The sequence below is a fragment of the Schistocerca gregaria genome, chromosome 1 (genome assembly GCF_023897955.1).
Source record: "Schistocerca gregaria isolate iqSchGreg1 chromosome 1, iqSchGreg1.2, whole genome shotgun sequence".
Lineage (NCBI taxonomy): Eukaryota > Metazoa > Arthropoda > Insecta > Orthoptera > Acrididae > Schistocerca > Schistocerca gregaria.
The window spans coordinates 408614841-408641864 of NC_064920.1; the positions used below are offsets into that span (position 1 = coordinate 408614841).

The following is a 27024-nucleotide window of genomic DNA, read 5'->3' on the forward strand; positions in this document are numbered from 1 at the left end:
CAGCCTTGAGAATTGTACTATTTATCGAGTAATCGAATTCCAACGGATTTCTTTTGGAACTCATGTGGATCATCTCACACTTTTCGTTATTTAGCATCAACTGCCACCTGACACACCATACAGCAATCTTTTCTAAATCGCTTTGCAGCTGATACTGGTCTTCGGATGACCTTACTAGACAGTAAATTACAGCATCATCTGGTTACCTGGTAACTTGATTACGAAGAGGATTTTATCCACAGAAATATTGCTCTTGACGAATTCATCATCTGATTGCCAGATAAGCATTCTGATAAACAGTGTCATCGCCTTTTTACAAAGACAAGAGCACCATGCAAATTATGTGGTAAAAATCTGTTCAGTACCTTTTGAAGCCTTAAATAACCTTTAATTGTTCATTTCATCGCATGCCTATAACTTATATTACATACACACAAACTCGTAAAATACATTATTTTTGTATAAAGAAATATTTCAGTTTTGCTTGATTATAGTTAGCCAACTGGAGTCACCGTAGGATGCAGTTAACTATATGTGGCGTTGAGAGCGAAACTACGGTGAATGTCCACAGGCAGCAAGAGGCCTAGTATTTTTCTTACGAGTTTTCTTCTACAAGGCCCCACGGTATCCCCGACCGCCGTGTCACCCTCAGCCGATGGCGGTCATAAGATGTGATACCATTGGGCCTTGTGAAATCTGTTCGGACGGACTGAGATGAAATACGTGAAAACAAAAATGAAATTACGTTTTACCATACACGGACGAAGAAAAAACCTACCTTATGCAGAAATAAGAAAAAATAAATGCTTTTTAATAAAAATGGTTTAAACAGGAGAAAACCAATTTTGACGAGAAAAATATTCTTTTTATGTTATACGGAACTTACAAAGAAACCAAGACACAAAGGCGCTATTTACTGCGTCCTCCATATTGTTTGATGTGTTTTTAGGAACGTATGTTGTCGAGAAAATAAATGTTGACGTTTTGAAATCTTTGCACGACAATTTTCTTGTTCTTTTACATCTAAGGAGCATGGAGAATTTTCCATACGATCTTTGTAACGATAATTAACTGTGAATTTTGCCTTGTCAATAATGAATTCCGTTATGTTTGTTTGGTCCTTTACTCTGTTACTATTAGGTTGGTACATACGTTCGTACAGTTTTTCTTTGCACATTGGTGTTCCGGTTGCAATGGGTTCTTTTATCGATCGCCATTTTTTATTTGCAGTTCAATGTTGCTATTTGAGTTTACACATTGTCATTTTGTCATTTGGAGATATCAGTGTAACTGTGGATGCTAGAAAATGTAGTGCCAAGTGGGGATGGTTCAAATGGCTCTGAGCAATATGGGACTCAACATCGAAGGTCATCCAGTCCTCTAGAACTTAGAACTACTTAAACCTTACTAACCTAAGGATATCACACACATCCATGCTCGAGGCAGGATTCGAATCTGCGACCGTAGCAGTCGCGCGGTTCCTGACTGAAGCACCAGGTGGAGAAATCAGAACACTTCCCACATACTCTTCTGTTCGAAGTCAATATAGGGGTGACAGCAGCAAAGACAACCAGAAACATTTGAGCAATGTATGCCATTGGACAGAGTACAGTAAGGAAATGTTTTTCTCGTTTTACGGAGGGTTGTTTTGACATCAGTAACTATACACGTTCAGGAAGACATTCCGGTTTTGAAGAAGATCGATTAAACGTATTAATCCTCAATGATCCACGCCAGTGCACTTTACAAGTGGCAGATGTGATGAACCGTTGTAATTCCACCATCTTACGACATTTTCATGCAATGGGGAACGTTCAAAAACACGGGCGCATGGATGGGCACCACATGCTGTAAGCCAAAATCACAGCAATCAGCAGGTGGCCATATGGGCATCTCTGCTTGCTCGTCGTCAATTGGCTCGTGAGCAACACGACCACTCCTATCCCGCAAGACTGGTTATTGGTGACGGATATGCTTGCATAAGGAAAATAAAGGAATAGTTCGTGCCCAAACGGAGGAGCAACTCCCCGTACACAAGATCTGCTCACATCAACAAAAGATTATGTTCTGCATCTGTTGGCATAGCGACGGTCTGGTGTACTAGGAATGGGTTCCCTGTCCGCCCCCCTCAGCTGAGTGGTCAGAGCAGCAGAATGGCACACCAAGGGTCCAGGTTCGATTCACGGCTGAGGAAGGAGATTTCCTCCGCTCAGGGGCTGGGCGTTGTGTTGTCCCCAACATCATTTCATCCCCATCTCCGACGGGCAAGTCACCCAATATGGCGTCGAATGCAATAAGTACTTGCCCCCAGCGACCGAACTGCCCCGAATGGGGGACTCCCGGCCCACAATGCCGTACGCTCTTTTGCCAATAGCTTCCCTGAGGTATAACCATCACTGCTGACATTTATTATCAGCAACTGAAACGTCTTACAGACGCAATCCAAGAACAACGACCAGAAAGACTGCGTGAAGTGATGGTATTCCACGATAACGTCCGTCCCGCATTCTGCTACACTGACCAACAAACGGTATACAGGAGTTGGGTTGGGAATTCGTTCCGCACTCACGTTGTTCACCTGATCTTGTGCCTTCAGATTTTGACCTTTTCCGTTCTCTATTGAGCGACCTTCAAAGAACTTCCTCTCCCGATGAAAATGCCATCCGAACACGGCTCCATGACTTGTTCCCCTCGAAACCACGCGATTTCTGAAGAGGTGGAATCATTACTCCAGCGTTAACAGACTGCTGTAAACAGCAAAGGGGAATATAGTGTTGATGACTAAGCTCTCTGTTACATGTATTTGTTGTGTCCTCGGAGTCTTTCGCGACGGCATACATAAATACGTTCTCGGTTTTCCAACGGCGTCAATTCGAATAAAATCCTCGAGCTTTCGATGGCCATCTCCGCCATCGTCGTCAGGAGTTCACTGACTGCCGAGGCCATCGAGAGCTCGAGGATTTTGTTCGAATTGATGCGGCTGGAAAACCGAGAACGTTTCATTCATGTATCTGTTGTGTTTATTAAACTTACGGAAAAACGCTACGAACTTACATACCAACCCAATATGTCTACATTCTTCGTAAAAAGGATGGTCCTTCATAACTTCACTTTCACTGTTCAGATGCGAAATCGCACAGCAGACAACTCTCAAAAGCGCACGCAGTTTTGGCGCTGATGTGTAGTCAAAAACGACAAGCGGAACTTGGTGCGAGAATAAACCGCTTGCCACGGGTAGTCGAGACAAGAGTAAGAGGGCTAACTCACCCGTCGCCGTCGAGCGTGATGCTGGTGTCGGCGAGCACCTTCAGCACGAGCCCCACTGTGGTCCTTTGGTTGCAGTCGATGCCCAGCAGCGCGCTCTCCTCGGCGTCCCCGCGGCCCGTGCACGACACCACGACCAGGTAGCGCGTGCGATTCGGGTGCGCACTCTCCAGTTTGACGGCCTGCAACATTACACAGGCGCTCTGTACCAACAACACCAACACTACTACACCTCACGTATTCAAAGGTTTACATGAGCTAGAATGCGCGGACAATTTTCGTAACCCAGTGGGAAAATGTTAAGAAGTCAACGGGGAATCAGAGGAAGACTGAATGCTGGAGTTCGGCGACAGGTCGTCGCTAAACTCATTAGAGCTACGCTGGCTCATTTGGACAAAGCTGCAAAATGGAATTGACAGAGATACTGTTGCAGGAATCGTTCAATAAATCGCCATAAATACTGAGGAAAACCTCAGTGACGGTCACCCAGAACACGAGTCTATTGCCGTAGCTATTCTGCCACAGTGCACTGCAACGTTTACACAAGATACGACACTGTAACTTCACTTCAAAATCGCATCCGGAGTACAGCGAGAAGAACAAACGTTTTTTATGCAAGCCATTACGTTACGACACGTCTCTACTGCTGGCTGCATAAGTCGTATGCAAGTTTCAGATTTACAGGTGTACAAAAGTGAAAAGTCATCATAATACTTGTTTCCAGTGCCCTGGCAGAATAAGAGCTACTTGCTTATTATAAGTCCATGCGCTTCCCTCACGCTCTCTATAATAATACAGCCATGACATAAAATACTAAATGGAACGAGAGGTAACAGCTATACACATGGATGCACACTGCTTAATGGAAAACCCAAATCTCAATTTAAAAATATGCATATCAAGGCAAATGGATAATTAATCGAAAATGTAGAACCACTATTCAGATAATCGTGGCTGACTTGATTACTGATTAAAAATAGGTTACCCAGCCACTGTAAGACGGATTAAAATAACGTATCCATCAATTACAATACTGAAAAGGCACGTTGAAATGTGTGTGAAATCTTATGGGACTCAACTGCTAAGGTCATCAGTCCCTAAGATTACACACTACTTAACCTAAAGTATCCTAAGGACAAACACACACACCCAAGCCCAAGGGAGAACTCGAACCTCCGCCGGGATCAGCCGCACAGTCCATGACTGCAGCGCCTTTGACCGCTCGGGCACGTTCACAGGAGGCATCAGAATGATGAAATTTATCAGGCTACAACAAATGATTTTAAGTAGAAAAGACGGACGTGACCTCCAACATACTATATTTGTCAGGTAATTTTGCCAGTGAGAATCAATGGTTTGTATGAAACACAAAACCTGTCGCTTTCTGTACCTGTGTGCGCCAGACCAATGTTCACGGAAGCAAATATTACCCAGTACCAGGGTTTTATGGTGTTAGTACACGTGCAGTTGTAAAAGGATAAAACTAGTGCTTGTCCAGATGTATGTATACAACACTGTGCCGAACATAAGCAGACGGTCATGCGTTTGAGTGCCAAATACATTCCCAGGAAGGCGGTCGGTTACCGTCTACTAGCTTTTGTGTAACATTCTCAGAACAGTAAACCTCGACAATCTCTCAGAATGTCCCCACTAGCTTTACTACGGAGGATCCGTCGTTGCTCACGACGGTTTATTCAGCATAGCAGAGCATTTTCTCAGCATTTTCATGTAGACTTAAGTCCGTTTTATGAATAGCGCTGATCTTGTTTTATGAATTCTACTGATCATATTTACCGGACAGACGTTTTCCAAAAATTCACGTATGCCTGTGATTTATAACATTATACAGCAATTCTCACTGTCCTAGGAACAAAATGTCAACAACAGGAAAATGATAAATCGGTTTAAACCTCCAATTTGGAAGTACAAAGAAAACTGTTCTAGTCCAGGTCCTTTATTTTTTCCTGTCTACTTACTGTTTTTCATGCATTACTCTACATAATTTTAACAGTTACATTGAGAAACTGTACACCACACTGTCAGCGCTTGCCTTACAGCAAACCCCCGATAAACATGTTATTTCTCCGAAGCTTCAAACTCTTTACTAAACTGGGTTAATGGTCTCAACTTTAAAATTTAATTTACACTGAAATTTTATCAACCTGTTCTATGCATATTATTTTTGCATATTATATCAAATCGTGTAAGCCATACGCTAAATAATTACGTAAATTGAGAAACTATGCTGTAATATTATTAATGATAGATACTCCTCCGCCAAAGTGTCAAGTTATACATTCTGTTGTCCGTTTTGGAACCTCAAAAGCACTCTTTACACTAGAATCGTGCATTTTTGAATCCCCTAAGTTGTGGACGTTGCTATTCACAGGGACGTTGGGGATTTACGTTTCTCACAAGAAGAACAAAAACTGTTTCAAAGTGCACAAAGGCCAACCCGCTGCCTTCGATCAAGGGATATGGGGATAAGTTAGCGCGGAACAGACCTATGCAAATATGGTAGCATCCGATCTGGAGAAGTTCATAGTCGAAGCACTTCGAATGGGTTAATACATTTTTCTTGAACCTTCAGATCGAAGACCTCTGATGTGGTGACAGGAAAAATAATGGGCTCTACATGTGTCATGTTGCGGTGGCGGCTTTACATAAATGCTGCGACTGCAAAGATTTATAACACAATTAAGGGTTAATTATAATTTCCAAATCCAGTCGTTTGGAAATACCAGTAGGTAACTCAACGAGGATTTTATTCAGAACTGTTGTCACAGACAATTACGGTCGTATTCATCTGCAAAATACACAATACGAAGTGTTTAATAGTTCTTATCTGAAATAATGTCAGAATTAATTTACATATGTATAGGTTCCTGTATCATTCGCCGCTGAAAGAAATGGGTTTTATCAGGGCTGTCACACGAAAACACCGACACCACTAGTCTGAACAGTGAGTGTTTGTAAGTAGGGTACACCGCTTCATGTCGTCGTCCTCAGTCCAGGTTCCCTTTTTCCACGCTTCTATAGACCACTGACAGTCTACCTCGAGGAGAGCTGTGAACAGAGGTAGGCGTGTGGAGTAATAATTTCTGTATCCCATACGAAGGAGTAGTTCCGGATGGTACGGATGGTCACCAGTTGTCGTCCAGCATTGAAATGCCAAATCATTTGCTGGAAAGCACCGCGTCTATCCGCACTTACACTCCGCAATAGTCGACCACTGCCATGAACACCTTGTTGCCTACGGCAGTTGACTTTGACGCCAGCAATTGTCTCCGTATCGCAATACCCACGGTTCGGCCATGGCATGATGGGCAGGGCTTGGATGACCTCAAAGATGAGGTGCTCCTTACGTCGGCACTCACAATGCGACTGCGATCAAATACATTGACGCCTTCCCCACCACGTGGTCCACTATGCTAGCCGTCAGGACAAGATTTTAGGGGGGGGGGGGGAGGGCGGGAGGGAGGGAGGGAGGGAGGGGGGGGGAGAGAGAGAGAGAGAGAGAGAGAGAGAGAGAGAGAGAGAGAGAGAGAGAGAGAGAGAGAGAAAGGGGGGGGGGGAGCGGGTACATTAATCACAAATCACATACGAATCCAGTAGACACGACCCCGAAAGATCAACCAGTGTCCAGCCTGATACACAAGTCAACCATAGCGTCCTTTTTAGGCGATTTACCACACTCGTATCAGCGAGTGACAGCCTGGTTCCCAATCTCCATTTCAGGGTCACATCGCAAATACACTCCTGGAAATTGAAATAAGAACACCGTGAATTCATTGTCCCAGGAAGGGGAAACTTTATTGACACATTCCTGGGTTCAGATACATCACATGATCACACTGACAGAACCACAGGCACATAGACACAGCCAACAGAGCATGCACAATGTCGGCACTAGTACAGTATATATCCACCTTTCGCAGCAATGCAGGCTGCTATTCTCCCATGGAGACGATCGTAGAGATGCTGGATGTAGTCCTGTGGAACGGCTTGCCATGCCATTTCCACCTGGCGCCTCAGTTGGACCAGCGTTCGTGCTGGACGTGCAGACCGCGTGAGACGACGCTTCATCCAGTCCCAAACATGCTCAATGGGGGACAGATCCGGAGATCTTGCTGGCCAGGGTAGTTGACTTACACCTTCTAGAGCACGTTGGGTGGCACGGGATACATGCGGACGTGCATTGTCCTGTTGGAACAGCAAGTTCTCTTGCCGGTCTAGGAATGGTAGAACGATGGGTTCGATGACGGTTTGGATGTACCGTGCACTATTCAGTGTCCCCTCGACGATCACCAGAGGTGTACGGCCAGTGTAGGAGATCGCTCCCCACACCATGATGCCGGGTGTTGGCCCTGTGTGCCTCGGTCGTATGCAGTCCTGATTGTGGCGCTCACCTGCACGGCGCCAAACACGCATACGACCATCATTGGCACCAAGGCAGAAGCTACTCTCATCGCTGAAGACGACACGTCTCCATTCGTCCCTCCATTCACGCCTGTCGCGACACCACTGGAGGCGGGCTGCACGATGTTGGGGCGTGAGCGGAAGACGGCCTAACGGTGTGCGGGACCGTAGCCCAGCTTCATGGAGACGGTTGGAAATGGTCCTCGCCGATACCCCAGGAGCAACAGTGTCCCTAATTTGCTGGGAAGTGGCGGTGCGGTCCCCTACGGCACTGCGTAGGATCCTACTGTCTTGGCGTGCATCCGTGCGTCGCTGCGGTCCGTTCCCAGGTCGACGGGCACGTGCACCTTCCGCCGACCACTGGCGACAACATCGATGTACTGTGGAGACCTCACGCCCCACGTGTTGAGCAATTCGGCGGTACGTCCACCCGGCCTCCCGCATGCCCACTATACGCCCTCGCTCAAAGTCCGTCAACTGCACATACGGTTCACGTCCACGCTGTCGCGGCATGCTACCAGTGTTAAAGACTGCGATGGAGCTCCGTATGCCACGGCAAACTGGCTGACACTGACGGCGGCGGTGCACAAATGCTGCGCAGCTAGCGCCATTCGACGGCCAACACCGCGGTTCCTGGTGTGTCCGCTGTGCCGTGCGTGTGATCATTGCTTGTACAGCCCTCTCGCAGAGTCCGGAGCAAGTATGGTGGGTCTGACACACCGGTGTCAATGTGTTCTTTTTTCCATTTCCAGGAGTGTAGTTAAAACATTAATTCACACAGAAGATAGTTTACTCGATTCCCGTGTAAGTTGGTGCACACCATTTTCCCCACTATGTAAAGTGACGTCGACAGGAACGCCATTCAGCCACAGACTGCTGAAGAAAAATAGAAATAAAAACCCTACTCATATGTCCAGATTTATTTTTCCTTGTTCCGGATACCTATCTGTGTATTCCGTTTCTGTTCATATTTCCCATGCTGTAACGAAATAATTACCAATAGAGCTCAGCAGTTAGTTTGGAAACAAGACGGAAAGAAATGCTTTGCATGATTAATTGCGAATTTTGTTAATTTTACGTAGTTATCACAGGAGCCCATGTTTATTTATTATAAATTTTTACAACTGACTGAAGCAGTTTTCCAGAATTAACTGCTGTCCTAATGGTTGGTTAAGTCGGATACATTACAGGATTGTGATGTGTCTGGTCGTAGATCAATACTGGTACTTACGATACTGAAACGACAGGCTACTTAACGACAGTGTAATCTTATCGGGAAGTCTAAGAAATAAATATCAATATGGTGAATGAGCAGGGATAATAAATAGTGAAACTAGTCACTCTATGAAGATAGACTGTTCGAAATCGGCAACAGCAAAGAACTATAATACGATTTAACAATTACATCAAGTTACGGTCCAGTGGTTTTCAAAAATAATTTACGTGTCCATACAACACGGTTAGCGAAAGACAGCGTATCTAAGTGAAAGACGATCAGTTCAAGCGATGAATGGAAGTGTGACCTTCAGGCAACCGTGTCTCTTCCAGGAAATCTCTGCTCCATCTCTTGTCTTCAGTCAGCAGTGGGCTAACGTCATATGTTAAGGACTCACCTATGTTTACTGGAGATTCCGCATATTTGTTCCATCTTCTGTGGAAACAGTACACGCACGTAAAGCAAAGAACAAGCAAAACAGCGTAGTGATGGTGTGTGCGCGCGAATTACGTCACTACCTGGAAGGAGAAGGCTGCGCCTTCAAGGTATGCTGGCGGCAACCTGCACAGCCTCCGTACCTGGCACTGAGCGCCTTGCAAGGGGACACCGTTGCGGCCCTTCCCCATGGTGCGAACGGGGGTATCTTTGAGAAGGTACCAGATTACGATGGGGCATGGGATCTCGGTATCAAAATACTACAGCAGCCACCCCCATCTCCTCTCCCTCCCCCCACATCTGCTCTACCCTCAGTCTCGGCTTGCTTTCTGGACTCTCTGACATTCGAGAGCTTACAGTGCCCAAGTCTGGTTGTTACTAATCAGTGTAAGACGATTTCTGAGCTCATTATAGATTTTGAAACGACGCGTCCGTCATCACAATTTCGGCTCCTACAGATCTGAAAATTCTCTTGGGCACAAGACAAATCTACCGGGTGATCAAAAAGTCAGTATAAATTTGAAAACTGAATAAATCACGGAATAATGTAGATAGAGAGGTACAAATTGACACACATGCTTGGAATGACATGGGGTAACGCATAACAAAGTAAGACAAAGCAAAGATGATGTTCTTTACAGGAAATGCTCAATGTGTCCACCACCATTCCTCAACAATAGCTGTAGTCGAGGAATAATGTTGTGAACAGCACTGTAAAGCATGTTTGCAGTTAAGGTGAGGCATTGGCGTCGCATGTTGTCCCTAGAGATGTCGGTCGATCACCATACACCTGCGACGTCAGGTAACCCCAAAGCCAATAATCGCACGGACTGAGTAAGGTCTGGGGACCTGGGAGGCCAAGCATGACGAAAGTGGCGGCTGAGCACACGATCACCACCAAACGATGCGCACAAGAGACCCTTCACGCGTCTAGCAAATGGGGTGGTTCTAATAAAACCCCATTTCATTCCAAGCATGTGTGTCAATTTTTATCTCTCTATCTACATCATTCCGTGGTTTATTAAGTTTTCAAATTTATACTGACTTTTTGATCACCCAGTAGATGTACGCCGCCAGTCGGTTCAAGCAGACCTGCAAAGGAACCAATACATGTTGGGCACTAAACTTCTTACGTTATCATTCTTAATTTTCATTCTTTAATTAATCTGAAAAGGATGTGAGAAACCTAGCAAATAAAACTGTCATTTATGACGTGAATTATGGCAGGTAACATGACACACAAATACTAGCTCTATAATCCACGAAACACTGAAATAATTGGTAGAGGACTTTTTTTATCAATACAATTTACGGAAAGAGCGCGGGAAGAGAGGCTTTCTGTACGCTTCTGTGCGAAGAATAAGGCCCTAATTAAGTCGGATGATGAATCATGCTTTATCTGTCTATGCGAAGATGATATTCTTGAAGCTACTGGAAAGTGAGATATCTAAGCACGAAGAGTAGAGGAGAAAAACACTGCACATCTATTTTTACTGTGCAATATTTTTAATATGATGTTGTGTTTTGTTTGAAACGGCCGTGCGCAAAAGTCATCATATGCAACGCTGTATATTGACAAACGTGTCAGTAAAGTGGTCACCTTTATGGCACAGAAAAGAAGCTTTTGATACATTACAGGTACTACAGCACATTTTATGACATATATGGTCTAAAAATACCCTACGAACCTTCCCTGTTTAATAGCTGACCTAATGGATGAGGACCAGACGGTTAGCGTGAGTTCTCCGGAAGTAACACCCTCGATAATCTGCGTTGAGAATGGTACAATCCGGTAGGAGATACGACCATTCCAGAATTCTAGATAATTTTATCTCTCAATGAACTTTTCGGGATCGTGCCATGATTTAGTATCACGCGCTTCTAAAGGGTGTTGAAGAAATCTAGGTTCAAAGACTTGTGACCCTGTCGACGAACCAACCGCCGAGCAGCGGCATTATTTTTCTAATCTTTCACCAAATCCTCATGTGTTGATCATCGCCGTTAAAGGAACTAGTCGCGGCTGCATTTCAGAAACAAAGTAAACGTATTTTTTACAGTGTGCATAAACGAAAGAGCGTCCTCTGGTGTGGATGAACAACTCAGTTACTTCAGATATCGAAATGATGCGGTCCGTAACACAGCAGGTAGTAATACATACAACACCGATCCATTCCGCAAATATGAGAACTGCTGATAATTATCGATGCTCAAAAATCAATATCAATAGAGTGCACACTGTATACGAATGTAATCCGGCACCGATTCACTGCGACACACACATAGATACAGCAATGAACATATTTCAACAAGGATCCTGATTATACCTTAACACGAATGTACGACTACGATGATGATGACGATGATCACCACCACCACCATTCCCTTTCGTTTCCGAAGAAATATGTTCGTCTGTAGCGATACAAGCGTTTGGTGGGAAAAAAACTACGAGACTAGGACGCAGTACATGCAGGACTGTAATCTGCCTCCCTAGCCGGTTGCGCTAATACAACTGCTCGACGTTTGGCGCTCTCTTACTGAATTCGAGAGTCTGGCACAACTTTGACTTTCGATGTCTCGGAAATGCTTCAGAAGCGTATCATACTAAAGCAACATTTGTTATCTAAGTCTGTAAAAGAATAGTGCTGAAGATGAGCGAAAAACATTGAGACGTTGGCATTATGCTTCCCAGAGCCTGAAGCCTCGCATCTGGTGGGTCTAAATAAAACTCTCATATTTCACTTTTTGTCCAACATCTACAATATGTACACAAGGCTCGTTGTGATCTGAAGAGTTTGCAAGGAAGAAGCGGTGGCGAAAGATGGCATTTGCTCTCACTCCCGCCAGTCCCCTCCTGGAATCTACAGCGCGGAGTTATTTATTACAGAATGCTCATACACTTCTAGAAGTTTTAATCAAATGAAACTGTATTGTTCTAGAAACCTTTGCAAGTATCAAACATCTATGATGTATATATGCAGACTGCAGCAAAATTTGTATCACGGTCGGCATTCGAACCCGAGTTTCCTCCTCACTAGGCACATGCGCTATCTTCTACGCCACTCTGGCACAGTGAATTTCAGGCAGGATCTCCCGTTTCGTTTGATGCTAGGGTGCTACTCTAACACAGTAGAAGAGCCACAGCAATGCTTTTCGATTTTATGGGAATACCAAGTGGACTGAGGTATGAATGGGAATTTGGACTGAGTAGTAGTCCGTGCAGTTGTGTTAGTCCGAGGTGGCGTAGCTGTTAGCGCGTCTGCCAAGTGAGCACGAGATTTGGGTACGAATCCCGGCCTTAGTACAAATTTTCATTCGTCGTTTCAGTCCGGACGTATATTTCTACAACTGATTTCCCACGGTTCCGCTACACCGCTCATTTAGCCAATTGCTGTCTAAGTCGAGCTTGTTTGGCAATTTTAGACCTTTGCACCCCTCTAGACACAGTTCTGCGGACGCCTATGGTCGTAACCGGAGCTGACCGTGAGAAAGCATCGCCCGCGGGAGGTCAGGGGCGAACGCTGAGTGGGCGTGGCTGGGTGGCTGGCAGTCTGCGGCGCCGCGCCGTTAACACAATTGGCGCGCTGTGACGCGGCTGCAGCTGCTGAGCGCGCGGCCGCCAGTCCCCGCCCACGCGGTGACGCGAGAGCTGCCACTGCAGGCGGCTGTCGTCACCGCCGTATGTTTGGTTCTCCTAGCGCAAAATTCAATTCCTGTCCATTACAAAGCAGACATCAACAGTGAATCAGCAATACTTTTCACTGGCCAAGTACTCGTCAGCATCTGAATTAAGAACAGCAGACAGAGACAGACATGATGATTGGATTGTGGGGCGCTCAACTGCTCGGTCATCAGCGCCCTTACAAAGTCCCAATTCGTGATCTAGAGGCAACTATGAGTGTGTGTGTGTGTGTGTGTGTGTGTGTGTGTGTGTGTGTGAGAGAGAGAGAGAGAGAGAGAGAGAGAGAGAGAGAGAGAGAGAGAGAGAGAGAAATATATATCACTTTATTTTTACCAGGTCGAACGCAGTAGTTCCGGTGTAACATATCCTGCGATCATGTTTTGGGGTAACTCACCAAACCAATTCAAAGTTGTGCGAGTCGAGTAGAGTGTAATATGGAATATCTGTGGTAGAAACTGAAGAACCTCCTGCCGAGGCCCTCTCTCTATACAAGTGAATGGGGATGCTAAAGCAACACAAGAAACAGTCTTCGAAAAGATTTAAAGTCACTTACTTCGATCCAGAAAGGTATCCATACTTTCAATAATCTGCCAGAAGTCATTACAGGTTTAGCTACTAACAAAGTTCAATTTGGGTGGGGGGGGGGGGGGAGGCGAATTGGCTAAAGGATTTATTGGTGTCCACCTCCTCCTATGCCACTGATGAATTTATTAGTAGAACCAGCTCATTTATATATTATTAATACTATCAAGTAATGTGTACGTTACATAAAATCTGATTTATGTACACCTTCAGTGCAATAATACGATAAATGGGAATAAGGTGTAAACAGAGTTTCTGTTTGCTGACGTGCGATTACAGTAGCCCAAGGATTATCATAAACCACCTCTGTGTATTACAAATGTACATGTTTTGTCAGCAAACTGTTGTTATCTCTTCAATGGAAAGAAGTGCTGATTTACAACACACCATGAGGACCAGTTCACTAACGATTTGTGAAACGTAGATTAGCATCTCAACTTTTGGAAATTCGAATTATATATTATTGTTTTATGATATGTTCTACTTATCTGCGGATCTTCTCACTATGGACCTATGGAGCAAAACGCGTAACTAACCTAATGCAACCGTGATCTCGTCGGCCCTTGAACAATAAATGTATAGCTCGTAGTAGATACGTCACGAATTACGTTTCTTAAGTCTTGTAGGCACTGTGCCTGCGTCGTGCCACCACGTGATTGGTAATCTGTGGAACGTTGATTCGTAAAATACTGCTGCTGCAAGGTCCACTGCCGTGGCCAAAAGTTTTCATTCGATAGCTGCTGTTGTTGTTACAGAAGAGTGACAAGACTGCAGAAAACGACACGCCAGTTCAATGTTCCACAGCAATACGTGAGCAGTTGCATTATCTAAAACCACCTAAGGTAAAAGGGTAAAAATGCCGCATTACCACTCCCGGATTCCTAATACCACTTCACGACCCTATAAAGTAACGCAGGAACTGAGGAACAGAACGCTCCAAGAATATACGAAGGCCGCTGGAGTGACGAAACGGCGTACACGTTGATAGCAATACACTCACCTAGAACGTTACAAGTGGCTGCTGATAGATGATGTTCATGAGCTCATTCGTTAGCGTAAAGCATCCCTCAGGATACCAGCTAGAGCTGTAAGACTGATTCAATAATTCCTCATGAACTGCAAACGTTTGCTAATTTACCAGTGACAATTTTTTACAATGTAAATCAGAAACGTCTGTAACATGCCTGTTAGGCCCATCTTGGTAATCTACGGACGACTGTTCTGCAGTCTTTGGTAAGCCCCTTTCTTACGCTTCCAGTGTCTAGTGGAGACCACAGTCCGAATTGCGCGTCCCATCAGGGGGAAACTGAATGCACCACGTTAACATAATATCGAGTTATGCGTAAAACGGACACACAAAGCCGCGCGGGGTAGCCACGTGGTCTATGGTGCCTTGTCACGGTTCGCGCGGCTCTCCCCATCGGAGGTACGAGTCCTCCCTCGTGTGTGTGTGTGTGTGTGTGTGTGTGTGTGTGTGTGTGTGTGTTGTCCTTAGCGTTAAGTTAGATTAAGTAATGTGTAAGCCTAGGGACCGATGGCCTCAGCAGTTTGGTCCCATAGCTTAGCACCACGACCGAGCCACAATTTATGGCACCATATTTTAAATTCAAATTATTTGTTAGAATTAATAATGTTTAATTTAACAAACGTTTAAGCTTCATTATCCAATAGACGTACTCAAGAGTTACGCACAAGGATGTCTGTGGTTTAATCAGTGCAAATCAATGAAGTAACGTTAGCGAGTTATCTAGCGAATAAAAATAACTTTATTCAGACTTAGGCGGATGCCAGGAGACCAGATCAAGTACTGGTATTGACGGCGGGGATGGGAGGGATTGGGGAGGGAGGAGAGAGAGAGAGAGAGAGAGAGAGAGAGAGAGAGAGAGAGAGGAGGGGCGGGGACACGACGGTTCAAATCCAAGTCCAGAGTGCGGTTTCCTTAAGCTGTTTAAGGCAAATGGCGGGACGAAGCGTCTGAAGAGAACACGGCCAATAGCCTGCCCCAGCATTTCCCAGTCAGAGCTCGTTTCCTACGACGGCGTTATCGTCGATGGGATGTTAAACCCCAATTTTCTGCCTCTTACAACTGGAGACATTTGGTGCACACTAAGTAGATTTTGGAAATTGCAGCACGTCCATTATTATTATTGTTATTATTATTATTTAAAGCATCAAGAAACGTACGGAGGTTCAAATGGCTCGGAGGACTATGCGACTTAACATCTGAGGTCATCAGTCCCCTACAACTTAGAACTACTTAAACCTAACTAACCTAAGGACATCACACACATCCATGCCTGAGGCAGGATTCGAACCTGCGACCGTGGCAGTCGCTCGGTTCCGGACAGAAGCGTCTAGAACCGCAAGGAGGACTATTATTCACACTCACTCATAACTTCACTCATGGCACCTAAATTTACGGTGAACGATACGTAACTCCATATGATACGATGATAACAAAAATTCACACACGGTGATTAAACTGATTTCCATTAGCAACAGATATCCGTAGCTTGCCACTTGATATGAGACAGCTGAAAAGTGACGAGAGGTTATACATCTACTCCGTCTGTGTCAACGTACTTTTACCCCCTTCTGGTAACGAAAAGTACTTACGAGAGAACAAATGACAATGCTTCTCGTCGTCCCACAACGTCTGTCAATTATTGTTTAGCGTAAGCCAGCGACGCATGAGCACAAATTTCTGCCAAGAACACAACGCTCCGGCTGCAGTGAGACACGAGCTATTCTTTCGGAGAAAAAGAATTGTAAGCGGAGACGGACGGAAGGGTCACGTGGCCCTGGGAGTGACCTGTGGCCTCCAGCGGCCAGCTCGTCTGGGCGCGGCTGTACAAAGTTGCGAGTAACTGGACTGAGCGTTCACCGTCTACTCACTGTTCCTACCGTAGCCACTGAGCTGGCACTGCATACTGGCGGCCCGTTACTCGAGCCTCCCGTACATATATCCCAACTGCCCGCCGTATCACACAGGAAGCACTGGGGGCAGAAAAAAAGGAAAACGCCCCCAGATAACAACGCACCGTCGCGGCTGTTCTACGGTGTATGTTAACGGTGTAATTTACGTACCAGCTGACGCATCAGTAGCGAATGGGCTCTCTTTGTACTTGGGTTTTAGCTAGTGACTAACATTCCTCGTCGTAAGAAACAGACTGCCCTTTATCATCACTGGTCCGATACTGCCCAGCAACTCGCTACTAGATTCCTTGAATAACAAGTATACTTAGTATACTCTTTACATTTTAGTGGGTGTAATTAGGGATATAAACTTTCCGGTTAATTTTTGACATCGATGATCGCAGTTTCGAATTAGAATACCACGTCGGTTTGCTCATCCCTTGTACCGATTCTTCGTCTCGTTATCTGAGCTTCCGTGGGATCGCGCAAAGTAGCATCCCCAGTTGGTCAAAATACGAATGTTCAAGGCGCGACACACACACACACACACACACACACACACACACACACACACACACATTACGTGACGCTTTGCTGAGAAAATTTAGCAGGGAAAGTTTACTGGCGAATATGGATTCATTCTCTACATTATTTAAATCAGTTTATATAAGGCTCGCCTGCGTCGCTTTCATCCACGATACAGGATTAAACTTGTCACTACTTCCAAATCAATAATTAGTGCCGTTACACCAATAGTCTGTACAATATAACCTGTGAAGCTGTTCAAAGTCAACAAGTAAAAATATAAATCAACACCACATTTTAAGTTTCCACTGAAAGAAATTTTGTTTATTGCCTTCAGTTAACATAAACAAATCAGTTTCGTTTATTAAACACAACCTCCTACTAGCATTATGTTCTGCAGTTAATTCTAACTGGTGATGCTGTTTGGTGCTGATCAATAGCTCTCGATTCTACCAGTCGTAACACTTCTGCAAGAGCCCATTTCATCACCTCAGTCCCTGAAAATATGTAACTGTACTCTTTGGAAGAATCTGATGAAACTCGATGTTGTTCTATTTCATGATGGACAACGAGACGAAACTCTACGTTTGCAAAACTATCCACGGGACTTGCGCAGCAGCCGAAAACGTGTAATTATTTACACATCTGTGCAAACTCAGAAAAGTGTTCAAAGTTACCAATAACCCGAGTATCACGAAGAGACATCACATTCTGTAACTCTCCCGTTAGCCTGGTAGCCTGACTTATGTCGCGTTTGCCCCCTCACATCAACACATATTTATCTGCATTACATATTGAACAGCCGTTAAGACAGAAGTAGATCCTTTTATTATTTCACAAGCTAATTTGTTTATTTGCTCTTTCCTAGGGTTACTTCTGTATTCATGATATTCCACTAGGTGACATACGGGAAGCAATAACGTTAATTTTTTTTAAAAATAGCACAGTTCAGCTATCATAGTCTACTGACGCAATGTGTACGTAATGTAGTACCGTAGTGTTGTCTTGATAGTAAGATGACTTTTTGGATAACGTAGTGGACTCATACTCATCCTCCTATCTTCGTACTGGCTTTCATTCAGCCAAATGCTGGACTGATTCCTTCAACAACACCCCCCCCCCCCCCCTTTTTACCTGTACTCCATTAAATGAACACGCCATTTACGTAAAAACCTCATTTCAAATTTAAATACAAGAAGATGAATAGGATTCACAGTCAACTATTAAAAAGCCAAGAGTTTAAACGGTGGACTTTTCGATAATTCGTAACATAAAAATCTCTCCTTGTACTTTTGGCCTTTTGGTGAGTGTTTAAATATCTTGACAACATCTGAAGTTCAATTATAATCAATTTTTAATAAGAAGAAGAGTTAAGCGGTAAGATGCGTATGTAAATGAAACGTGAATGCATACTGACAGCTGCTACATGTTTCCATACGTAAAAAAACGCACGAAATGAAAGAAGTGAGGTGGGTTAGGGCTTGACGTCCCGTCAACGACGACGTCGTTAGAGACTGAGGATTGGGAAATCACAGAAAAGCGAAACCTGTGTGATTGTAAGGGAATTTGAACCTCCGACATCCCGAATTAGAATCCAGTGCCTGACGCCTGCGCCACCTTCCACCGCGGCAGTCTTACACTTACCAGAATAGAGCCTGTCGTGGGGGTCACTGACTTTGATAAAGTTTTCAAAGGACGTTCTATGTTGAAAATAAACAGACACGTATTTCGCCATTTTGCTAGACACTCCATGTTGTTGTTATTGTTGTTGTCTTCAGTCCTGAGACTGGTTTGATGCAGCTCTCCATACTACTCTATCCTGTGCAAGCTTCTTCATCTCCCAGTACCTACTGCAACCTACATCCTTCTGAATCTGCTTAGTGTATTCATCTCTTGGTCTCCCTCTACGATTTTTACCCTCCACGCTGCCCTCCAATACTAAATTGCCCTCCAATACTAAATTGGTGATCCCTTGATGCCTCAGAACATGTCCTACCAACCGATCCCTTCTTCTGGTCAAGTTGTGCCACAAACTTCACTTCTCTCCAATCCTATTCAATACTTCCTTATTAGTTATGTGGTCTACCCATCTAATCTTCAGCATTCTTCTGTAGCACCACATTTCGAAAGCTTCTATTCTCTTCTTGTCTAAACTATTTATCGTCCATGTTTCACTTTAATACACGGCTACACTCCATACAAATACTTTCAGAAACGACTTCCTGACACTTAAATCTATACTCGATGTTAACAAATTTCTCTTCTTCAGAAACACTTTCCTTACCACTTCCAGTCTACATTTTATATCCTCTCTACTTCGACCATCGTGAGTTATTTTGCTCCCCAAATAGCAAAACTCCTTTACTACTTTAAGTGTCTGGTTTCCTAATCTAATTCCCTCATCATCACCCAACTTAATTCGACTACATTCCATTATCCTCGTTTTGCTTTTGTTGATGTTCATCTTTTATCCTCCTTTCAAGACACAGTCCATTACGGTCAACTGCTCTTCCAGGTCCTTTGCTGTCTCTGACAGAATTACAATGTCACTAGTAATTGAAAAAATCGAGGTCATAATTGCACTTATTCTTTCTATCTCCCTCATAAGTCCCCGGCACATGAATCGCGTGAGCTGATGACTGAATGTGCTTCTGTATGAGACATTCCTAGCAAGACTAGCAAAAGAATCACATGGCCAGCCTTTAATAATGAACTGCAAGACAAATGACCATCACGTGGTGTCCATATTTAAACTAGAAAGTACGGTAAACTTTACCACATGTAAACGGTATTAGTCTTCAGAAATTCAGTTTAAATTAACTATTTGCTCCACACTAAAAAGCACGTCCTTTTCACTTACATCGAAGTAAGAACATTAAGAACATTAAACCATCCAAACAATACTACAGACTGCTCTCCATTCAAAATGAATGACACAAAAAACCAGAGCTTTACAACTACTAAAGTTATCAAACATGACAAAGTGCCTGGACATGGAAGCTGGAGTATATATGGCTGTAGAGGGCGTGTTAGTAAATAAATGAGGGCACATATTTCTAACACGACTGGTGTGCATTATGTAACTTCCACCCTGGTTCCGTATAACCGCAAATCTCATTCCCGTGCGAAGTCAGTGATTCAGGCTGGTGTCCTAGGAATATCACCACTAAATTTTTTGTGACACAAAAACCTTGTTATATCCCAGATAATTGTTAGATATTCACTAATACATGAATAAAAACTCTGTGTTCCAGATTCTGGATGGGGGAGGGTGGCGGCAAATGCCCCGTGGCGATATAATCGTTAGTTTCCTGCCCTCCGTCGAGAAACATGGAGCAGTTTTAGTGTTCCTCTCCTGTAGCGATTACCCAAACAACTTCTGTAGTTTCCGTCACAGTTAGGGTTGCCGTATCTAGCTCGGACCTCGTCAGGACACTGAGATGAGGGAGTAGAAATGAAATAAATTGTTTAATATAATTGCTTTTTATTTAGAACACAATTACATGGAACTTGTTGCGGCAGAAGTAGTCGATCCGCCTTATTTTTCGGAATATTTCACGTTTTTAAGCAAGTCTTTTTTCCTGTTTACGTATTAATAAAACTCCATGCAAGTCAGCTTATATTTAAACTGGCACCGTAAGATTGATTCCACACTCTCTGGCAGCAGTCGATTCCTTTCGCCAGTCCGCTAGGCCAATATCAGCGAAAATACTCATTCCACTTGGCGTTGTGTAAGCGAACAGAAAACAAATACCCGCATAATTTTAGCAGTTAGGATTTGCGTTCAGGATTTTCGGTTTTCTAAAGAAAGTAAATCTACCTTTCTTCCCCAGGTGTTTAGAATTCCAGTCTTCTGAGTCACTTAGTTTCTAAAAAATCTCTTCAGATACATCTTCCTAAGAACAACTGTCAGCTGAAATCTTCACAACATTATTAGCCAGGTATATAATAGTGTTTCCAATTGCCACCAAATCTGAGGTTTCAGAGAACGTCTTCCAGCTAAATATTTGGTCTTTATTGAAAGAAATAGCCCACTTCTCTATGTAATCAAATGCTGTGGGACAGAAACCATTGTCTTTTTCTCACATTTCGAAATCAAATTAATTACATCTTTCGTTAGGGTTCTCATTCCTTGATTTGTTCCGATTCAGCTTGGTTTGCATGCCAATAAAATTTGCAGCCTTCCTTTCAGTCAGACATATTTGAGTGTTGGTTACTGCTTTCTTACATCAATTATCGAGACTTCATTCTTCTCAAAACAGAGCCCAGTTTGACTGCAGAAATTTGATGTAAATTTCACTGATCAGACTACTAAAAAAATTATTTTAGGTGGCCTCTCTTTGGCGTCAAAAAGTTGTTCAATGAAATCCAGAGCTTAAGAGTTCTCTCAATAGCAGACATTAACGACAGCCATCTTGTTTTTGAGTGAGGCAGAAGAGCCTGATGACTGACATCAACATATACGCAGAACTCTTAGCTTCTCTGTCCTTACCGTGTATATTGAAAAATAATTTATTATTTTCATAACAATTATTTCTATGTCGACAGTTAACGTCTCCAGCAGCGCTTGATAAAGTATTGTGGAAAATATGGGCATGGCATCCAACTCTTCCTAACAAATTTTTTCTAGATATTTAATTTGGTGAAACCTTTTCCGCTTGCCGCGTCGATGAAGCCCTTCAAAGTTGATATCGTTACTTTCTCCACAAAAAGCGATTAATTTATCTAATGGAATTTGCAGTTGTCTTGCGGTGTCGAGAGAGAACTTTGCAATTGTCTCCGATGCATCGTTATGCATAGAATCAAACGTTAACAGAATCTGTTGGGTTCCATCAGTTTCAGTAAACTATTGAACAACAAAAGAAAACGCCGTTTCAGCCTTGTGGTTCGATACGTCGGTGGTACCTATGGCGTAAAACGAAACTTCTTGTAACTGTTTTACGCATTCGGACAGAGAGTGTGGTGCAAGAATATTTTTAAAAATCGTTGTAGCTTCGATCCTGGCTGTAGGCTGCTTTGCAGCATTCAGAAGTGGAGGACTGATGATGCTTGACAACATTATAAGTTGCTGTTAGTTCTTAGTAGAAATGTGATGCCGCACGCTTGCCTTACCTCCACAAGTTACTGAGCTGCAACAAGTACAAATTTCAAATAACGCTTCTTGATCTGTACGTCCTTTATTGACAATTGCCCAATCTTCTGTGTAGTAATCCGAAAAGTGACACTTTCTCTTTCTATCCTTAGGCATTTTTGTAAGCTACGATAACAAGTTTATTAGACGGTAAAGCTTCGACAATTGCACTTTCAAGTCATCGAGATAAACTTCACTAAACACTTCACGGCCTATGTACCCGCGTAACCACTTGAAACGTTACTGACTTTCCCTCGTTGTTCGTATTAAGTTTAGAGTGAATCGTCTTATCACATCGCTAGTCGGATGGGAACTGCCTGATTCTTCCGCGCGGCGCTACTTAAATAGTTCCAGCCTCCGTACTACTGGAGAAGTGTGGTGTTTTCTTGAATGACTGTGCTATAATCTAGAAGCTACAGCATATGCAAATGCAACGCCATCTGTGAGACGACCTTGGCAACATGCTCTTATTGACATGAATATGAAACTATCTGAGGCTGAATTTATATGTTGCACTAACAGATGGTGTTACTTCAGTAACTGAGACAAGCTCGTAACAGTATTTTGCAAAATCTTGACATAATTCGGTCTTGTTGGGGGGTCGGAACAAGAAGATCCATAACGATATACTGGGATGGATGGCAACCCTAACCACAGTGCACATTAAGGCGCACATCAGAGCAGATCAGACATCTTATTACTGAGGAACCGCATATGCCGCTCTGAAAGAGCGTTTGGAGCCTGAAGCAATGGCCATCAATCGACTGAAAAAGTGCCGTGTTTAGAGGCTGAGCGCGTCAACGGCTGCTCAAGTACGGCACAGTGCTGCCGGCACCATCTGGCGTCCGGCGCACGAAGTAGCGGCTGCCGACAAAGAGCTGGCTTCCGCGTTCCCGCCTCTCAGCGCCAACGGCCGCTCTTGAAGCCCTGATAAATCTCCGCTGCCCGCGAAGCGCAGGCCGCACTTCTTATACAAATACTCTCCAGTATCGGTACGTGGAAGAGCCTACCGTGCTGTCTCTGACTCATGTAAGTTACATCATAAGCAAGACGAACACTGCAACCTCGCGAACATAAAACGCCACAAGTATCGTCCTATAACACACAACTATAGATACTAATCAAACCGAAAGATGATTACAAACTCCGAGGTGCAGTTTGTAAACTGAAGAGCGGGCAGGCAGTCAGTGGCGTCGCAGGACTTACACACACTTGAGAGAGATAACTTGCCACTAAATATATCGACAATGCGCAGAAAACTGAGCTTAGTAACAACTACATATATCGTAAGATACGTACGTGCATAAACAGAATTAATGTTAATAATCGTATTCTGCACTACACTACTATAACGGAAACTGCATCTTGGTCACCCTTCCGAAAAAGGCCATTTCCCCCACCACAAGCGCTGATCGCTTTTCAGTTGACAGAAATGAGAAATTTTTATGAGCCATTCATACAATTTAGATGTCTAGAGTTCTTTCAGATTTGAGCCCTGGGCTCGCTACACTAGATAATTAGAAAATTCACATTGTGAGTGCAACTAAAATTTCGTCTAACGGTATCAGTACAGATGGGCAGTCTGAGTTCAAACTTGCGTCATGTCCCCGAATGGCGGCGACAGACGGCTCTTAGAGGCTCCCGTGCAAAATGTAATTGAAAGGAAGCAAATAGAAACGCATTACGTACTGTGAACAGTCGAAGATAGAAATCAATTGTCGATGTCCACCTTGCAAACGACCTTCCCATTCGAGACACGGAGGAGGGAGGCCGATTAGAATAACGACTGAGCGCCTCCAGATTCATATGATATACCTTCATTGAACAAGTCCATAGTTACCCCCCCCCCCCCAATTACCGCACAAATTTAACTTGCTTCGCGCCTGTCTCTAACGGGTCACATATGTCTACGAATTTAAAAGTAACAATAAAAAAAATAAAAAGTTTAAAGACAAAGAAATTAATGTTTACAATTCAATCTTAAAGATTTGTTTACACTGTGCGTAAGCGTTATTAAGGATAGTTACTTTTAAATATGTAGTTTCTAACAACGTGTTTTACTGTACGGCACCACCAGTCCAGGGATCCTTCACCACAAGGAGGACATCAATAAAAGTACTTTTAGACGTGAATATCCGTCTGAAGATAAACATGTCGGTTCGAAACAGGTAACGGCGCTATGTGTGTAAATAAATAACATTATCAACAGTGGCTAGTTGCTGTTTTCTTCTTTGCAAGAATTAACCTCTATTTATTCACAAAACAGATTCGTGGATTGCTTGGACATAAATTCAAAGACTTGCCAAATGCTGGTCCTATCTGTGGGCTCGAGAACCGTGTCGAATTTGTTGGTAGTGAATAAGGTCAGCCTGTGAATTGGTACCCCTACCATGCTACAATTTGTGTTGCTGGTCGGATTGGAAGCCTACCCACATGGGCTAGCGGGAAACTTTTCTTGAAACATTGCTTGTAATGTTTTTACAATTCCTTCGGATTTTCAAAACCAATAGTTCGCATGCTACTTTATTCTCTGAAATTTAGCTTAGAAAATGAAGACATATACCCTTAAAGGAATTGTTCTTTGGTGACGGGTACCGACAAGCGATGATCCTTCCCTTCAGTCCCCTTCCGGAGGTTCCCTCCGGCCTCCTTCCGGTGAGTCTCGCCTGGAGGGATCACCAACTAGCACTCAATGAGGCTTTCTTAACAATTAATTGTCCGTCTTGATCACAGTTTATTATACAAATCACAACAGCATCGGTTTCGGCTTTCAGCCATCATAAGATCACTTAAAACTGAACTGAAATACACTAACTTAACAATAATAGCTGGCTGCAGACCAACTCTACAGAAAAAAATCCAACAGTATATAATAAGGATAACATGGCTGACGGCCATAAAATACCATAAAACGTATGCAGATACCAGCATCAATGTCAAATGCACTGTACACTCAGGTACGTGAACAAGTGATAGCGATGGTCTGAGTGCGTCCTATGCTTATTCGACCACGAGTTATAAAGGGCGCTAGTGATTAGCTAACATTCACTAGCTGATCAGAAGAATCCGGCTTCACCTATGTAATACGGAACTGACAACTATACGTCACGAGAAGCGGAAGGCGAATACTGAGTTGCTAGTAGAGAAGCAGTATCACCAGATTGGGTCGGGCAAGAGAGCTCAGTGTCTTCGAACGTGGCCTCGTCACTGAATGTTACCTAAGTAGCTAATCCACCAGAGACATTTCAACCCTACCAAAGTTGCCTATATTGAATGTCGGTACTGTGTTTGTGAAGTGGAAACGCGAAGGAACAACAACAGATAAACTAAGACCAGGGGGACCACATGTACTGACGGATAGGAGGTACCTTTGAGAATTGCGGAGAGTGGTAGTAAGAAATAGCATGAAATCTGCGGAAGGAATGGCTCGTGAGTTCGAAAGTACTACTAGCACTCCAGCTGTACGTAGATGGTTAAAGATCATGGGGCACATGTTCGAATAGCTCCTTATAAGACACACATTTATGTAGTCAATACTAAGTGACTCTTCAGGTGATGTAAGGAGAGACGTCCCCAGGCTGTGGATGAATGGCAACAAGTGATTTCGAATGAAGAATCACGCTGTACCCTCTGCCAATCCGATGGAACTGTTTGGGTTTTGCCCATGTTTGTAGAAGGTTACCTGCCGTCACGTCTAGCGCCAGTAGTGGCGTGCGGAAGATGTGTTACGGTATTGTGGTGTTTTTTGTGATTAGTGTGCGCATAAGAAAACGTTAAACGTGGTAAGATAAACGGTCCAGTCACATTAATGTGACACCGCCTATGTTCGACATCAACATGCAATAACTACTCAAAGACGGCAGGTAGCAGCACTAGCAGTGGTGGAGACATAAAATGTTTCCGGGGGACGCGGGAAACACTATGCTCGTCGTTGTAATGTGGACACGGAGCGATTTACCTGACTTCCAGAAGGGCAGATCACTGGCTTTCAAGTCAAGTGTAAAAGCATTTCCGAAACGGCTACGTTTGTAAACTATTCCCCTGTCGCCGTGGATAAAGCACACCGTGTATGGCAAAATTGCGCCATCGAAAACCAGCCCCGCACCAAATGTGGCGTACCACAGGCCGTAGATGACAGGGGCTGAACGAGAGCCGACGTGTACGGACTAACAGACGTCCAATTGCTGAGCAATTGACCGTCCACACGAACCAACGGGCTACTGGAGTATCTCCGCAACGACAATTCAGCAAAAACTGCTGCGTATGAGCCTCCTGACCGGGTGTCTAGTTCACGTACCCATGCTTTTTGCTCTTCATCCGCGATGAATGCTGGAATGTGCAACGCTAATACCGCAACTGAACGAACGTCCACCGAATAGCCCTTTAACATGAATCACGTTTTATGCTCCCTCGGCGTGAAGCGTCTGAAAGCGAAGACCCTGCAACAATAGCAGGAAGGTCCACGCCGGAGAAGGGAGCGTTTGGTCTACGAAACGTTTTTGTGGCATTCTCTCGATGATCTAGCCATTCTGGAAGCCGCAATTGGTCAACAAAAATATGCATCTATCCTTGGGGACCACCTCCACCCCTACTTGCAGTTTGTTTTTCCTCAGTATCGCGGCATCTACCAGCAAGCCACTACTCGCTCTGTACGCGAGTGGTTCGAAGGGCACCAGGACGAGTTTACTGTACACTTCAAGGCCACCAAATTCCCCGGATTTAAAACCAATCGGTAATTTCCAGGACGTCAAGGATGGGTCTGTCTGGGTCATGGATCCTCACTCGAAAAATCTAGCGCAACTGGCCACAGCACTGGAGTCGGAATTGCTCCACAACTGGCGTTACCCACGAGAACCT

At 44.1% G+C, this 27024-nt stretch overlaps 1 protein-coding gene across 4 annotated transcripts in view; it reads right to left on the bottom strand.

The window, feature by feature from the left end:
* The window catches only part of LOC126349520 (protein phosphatase Slingshot), a 572249-nt gene that overhangs the window by 78888 nt on the left and 466337 nt on the right, over positions 1–27024 (bottom strand). For all 4 annotated transcript variants that reach the window (XM_050002438.1, XM_050002440.1, XM_050002439.1 and 1 more), the window contains exon 4: positions 3268–3446. In XM_050002438.1, coding sequence (XP_049858395.1) covers positions 3268–3446 — 179 coding nt within the window. The remainder of the gene's footprint in view (positions 1–3267; positions 3447–27024) is intronic.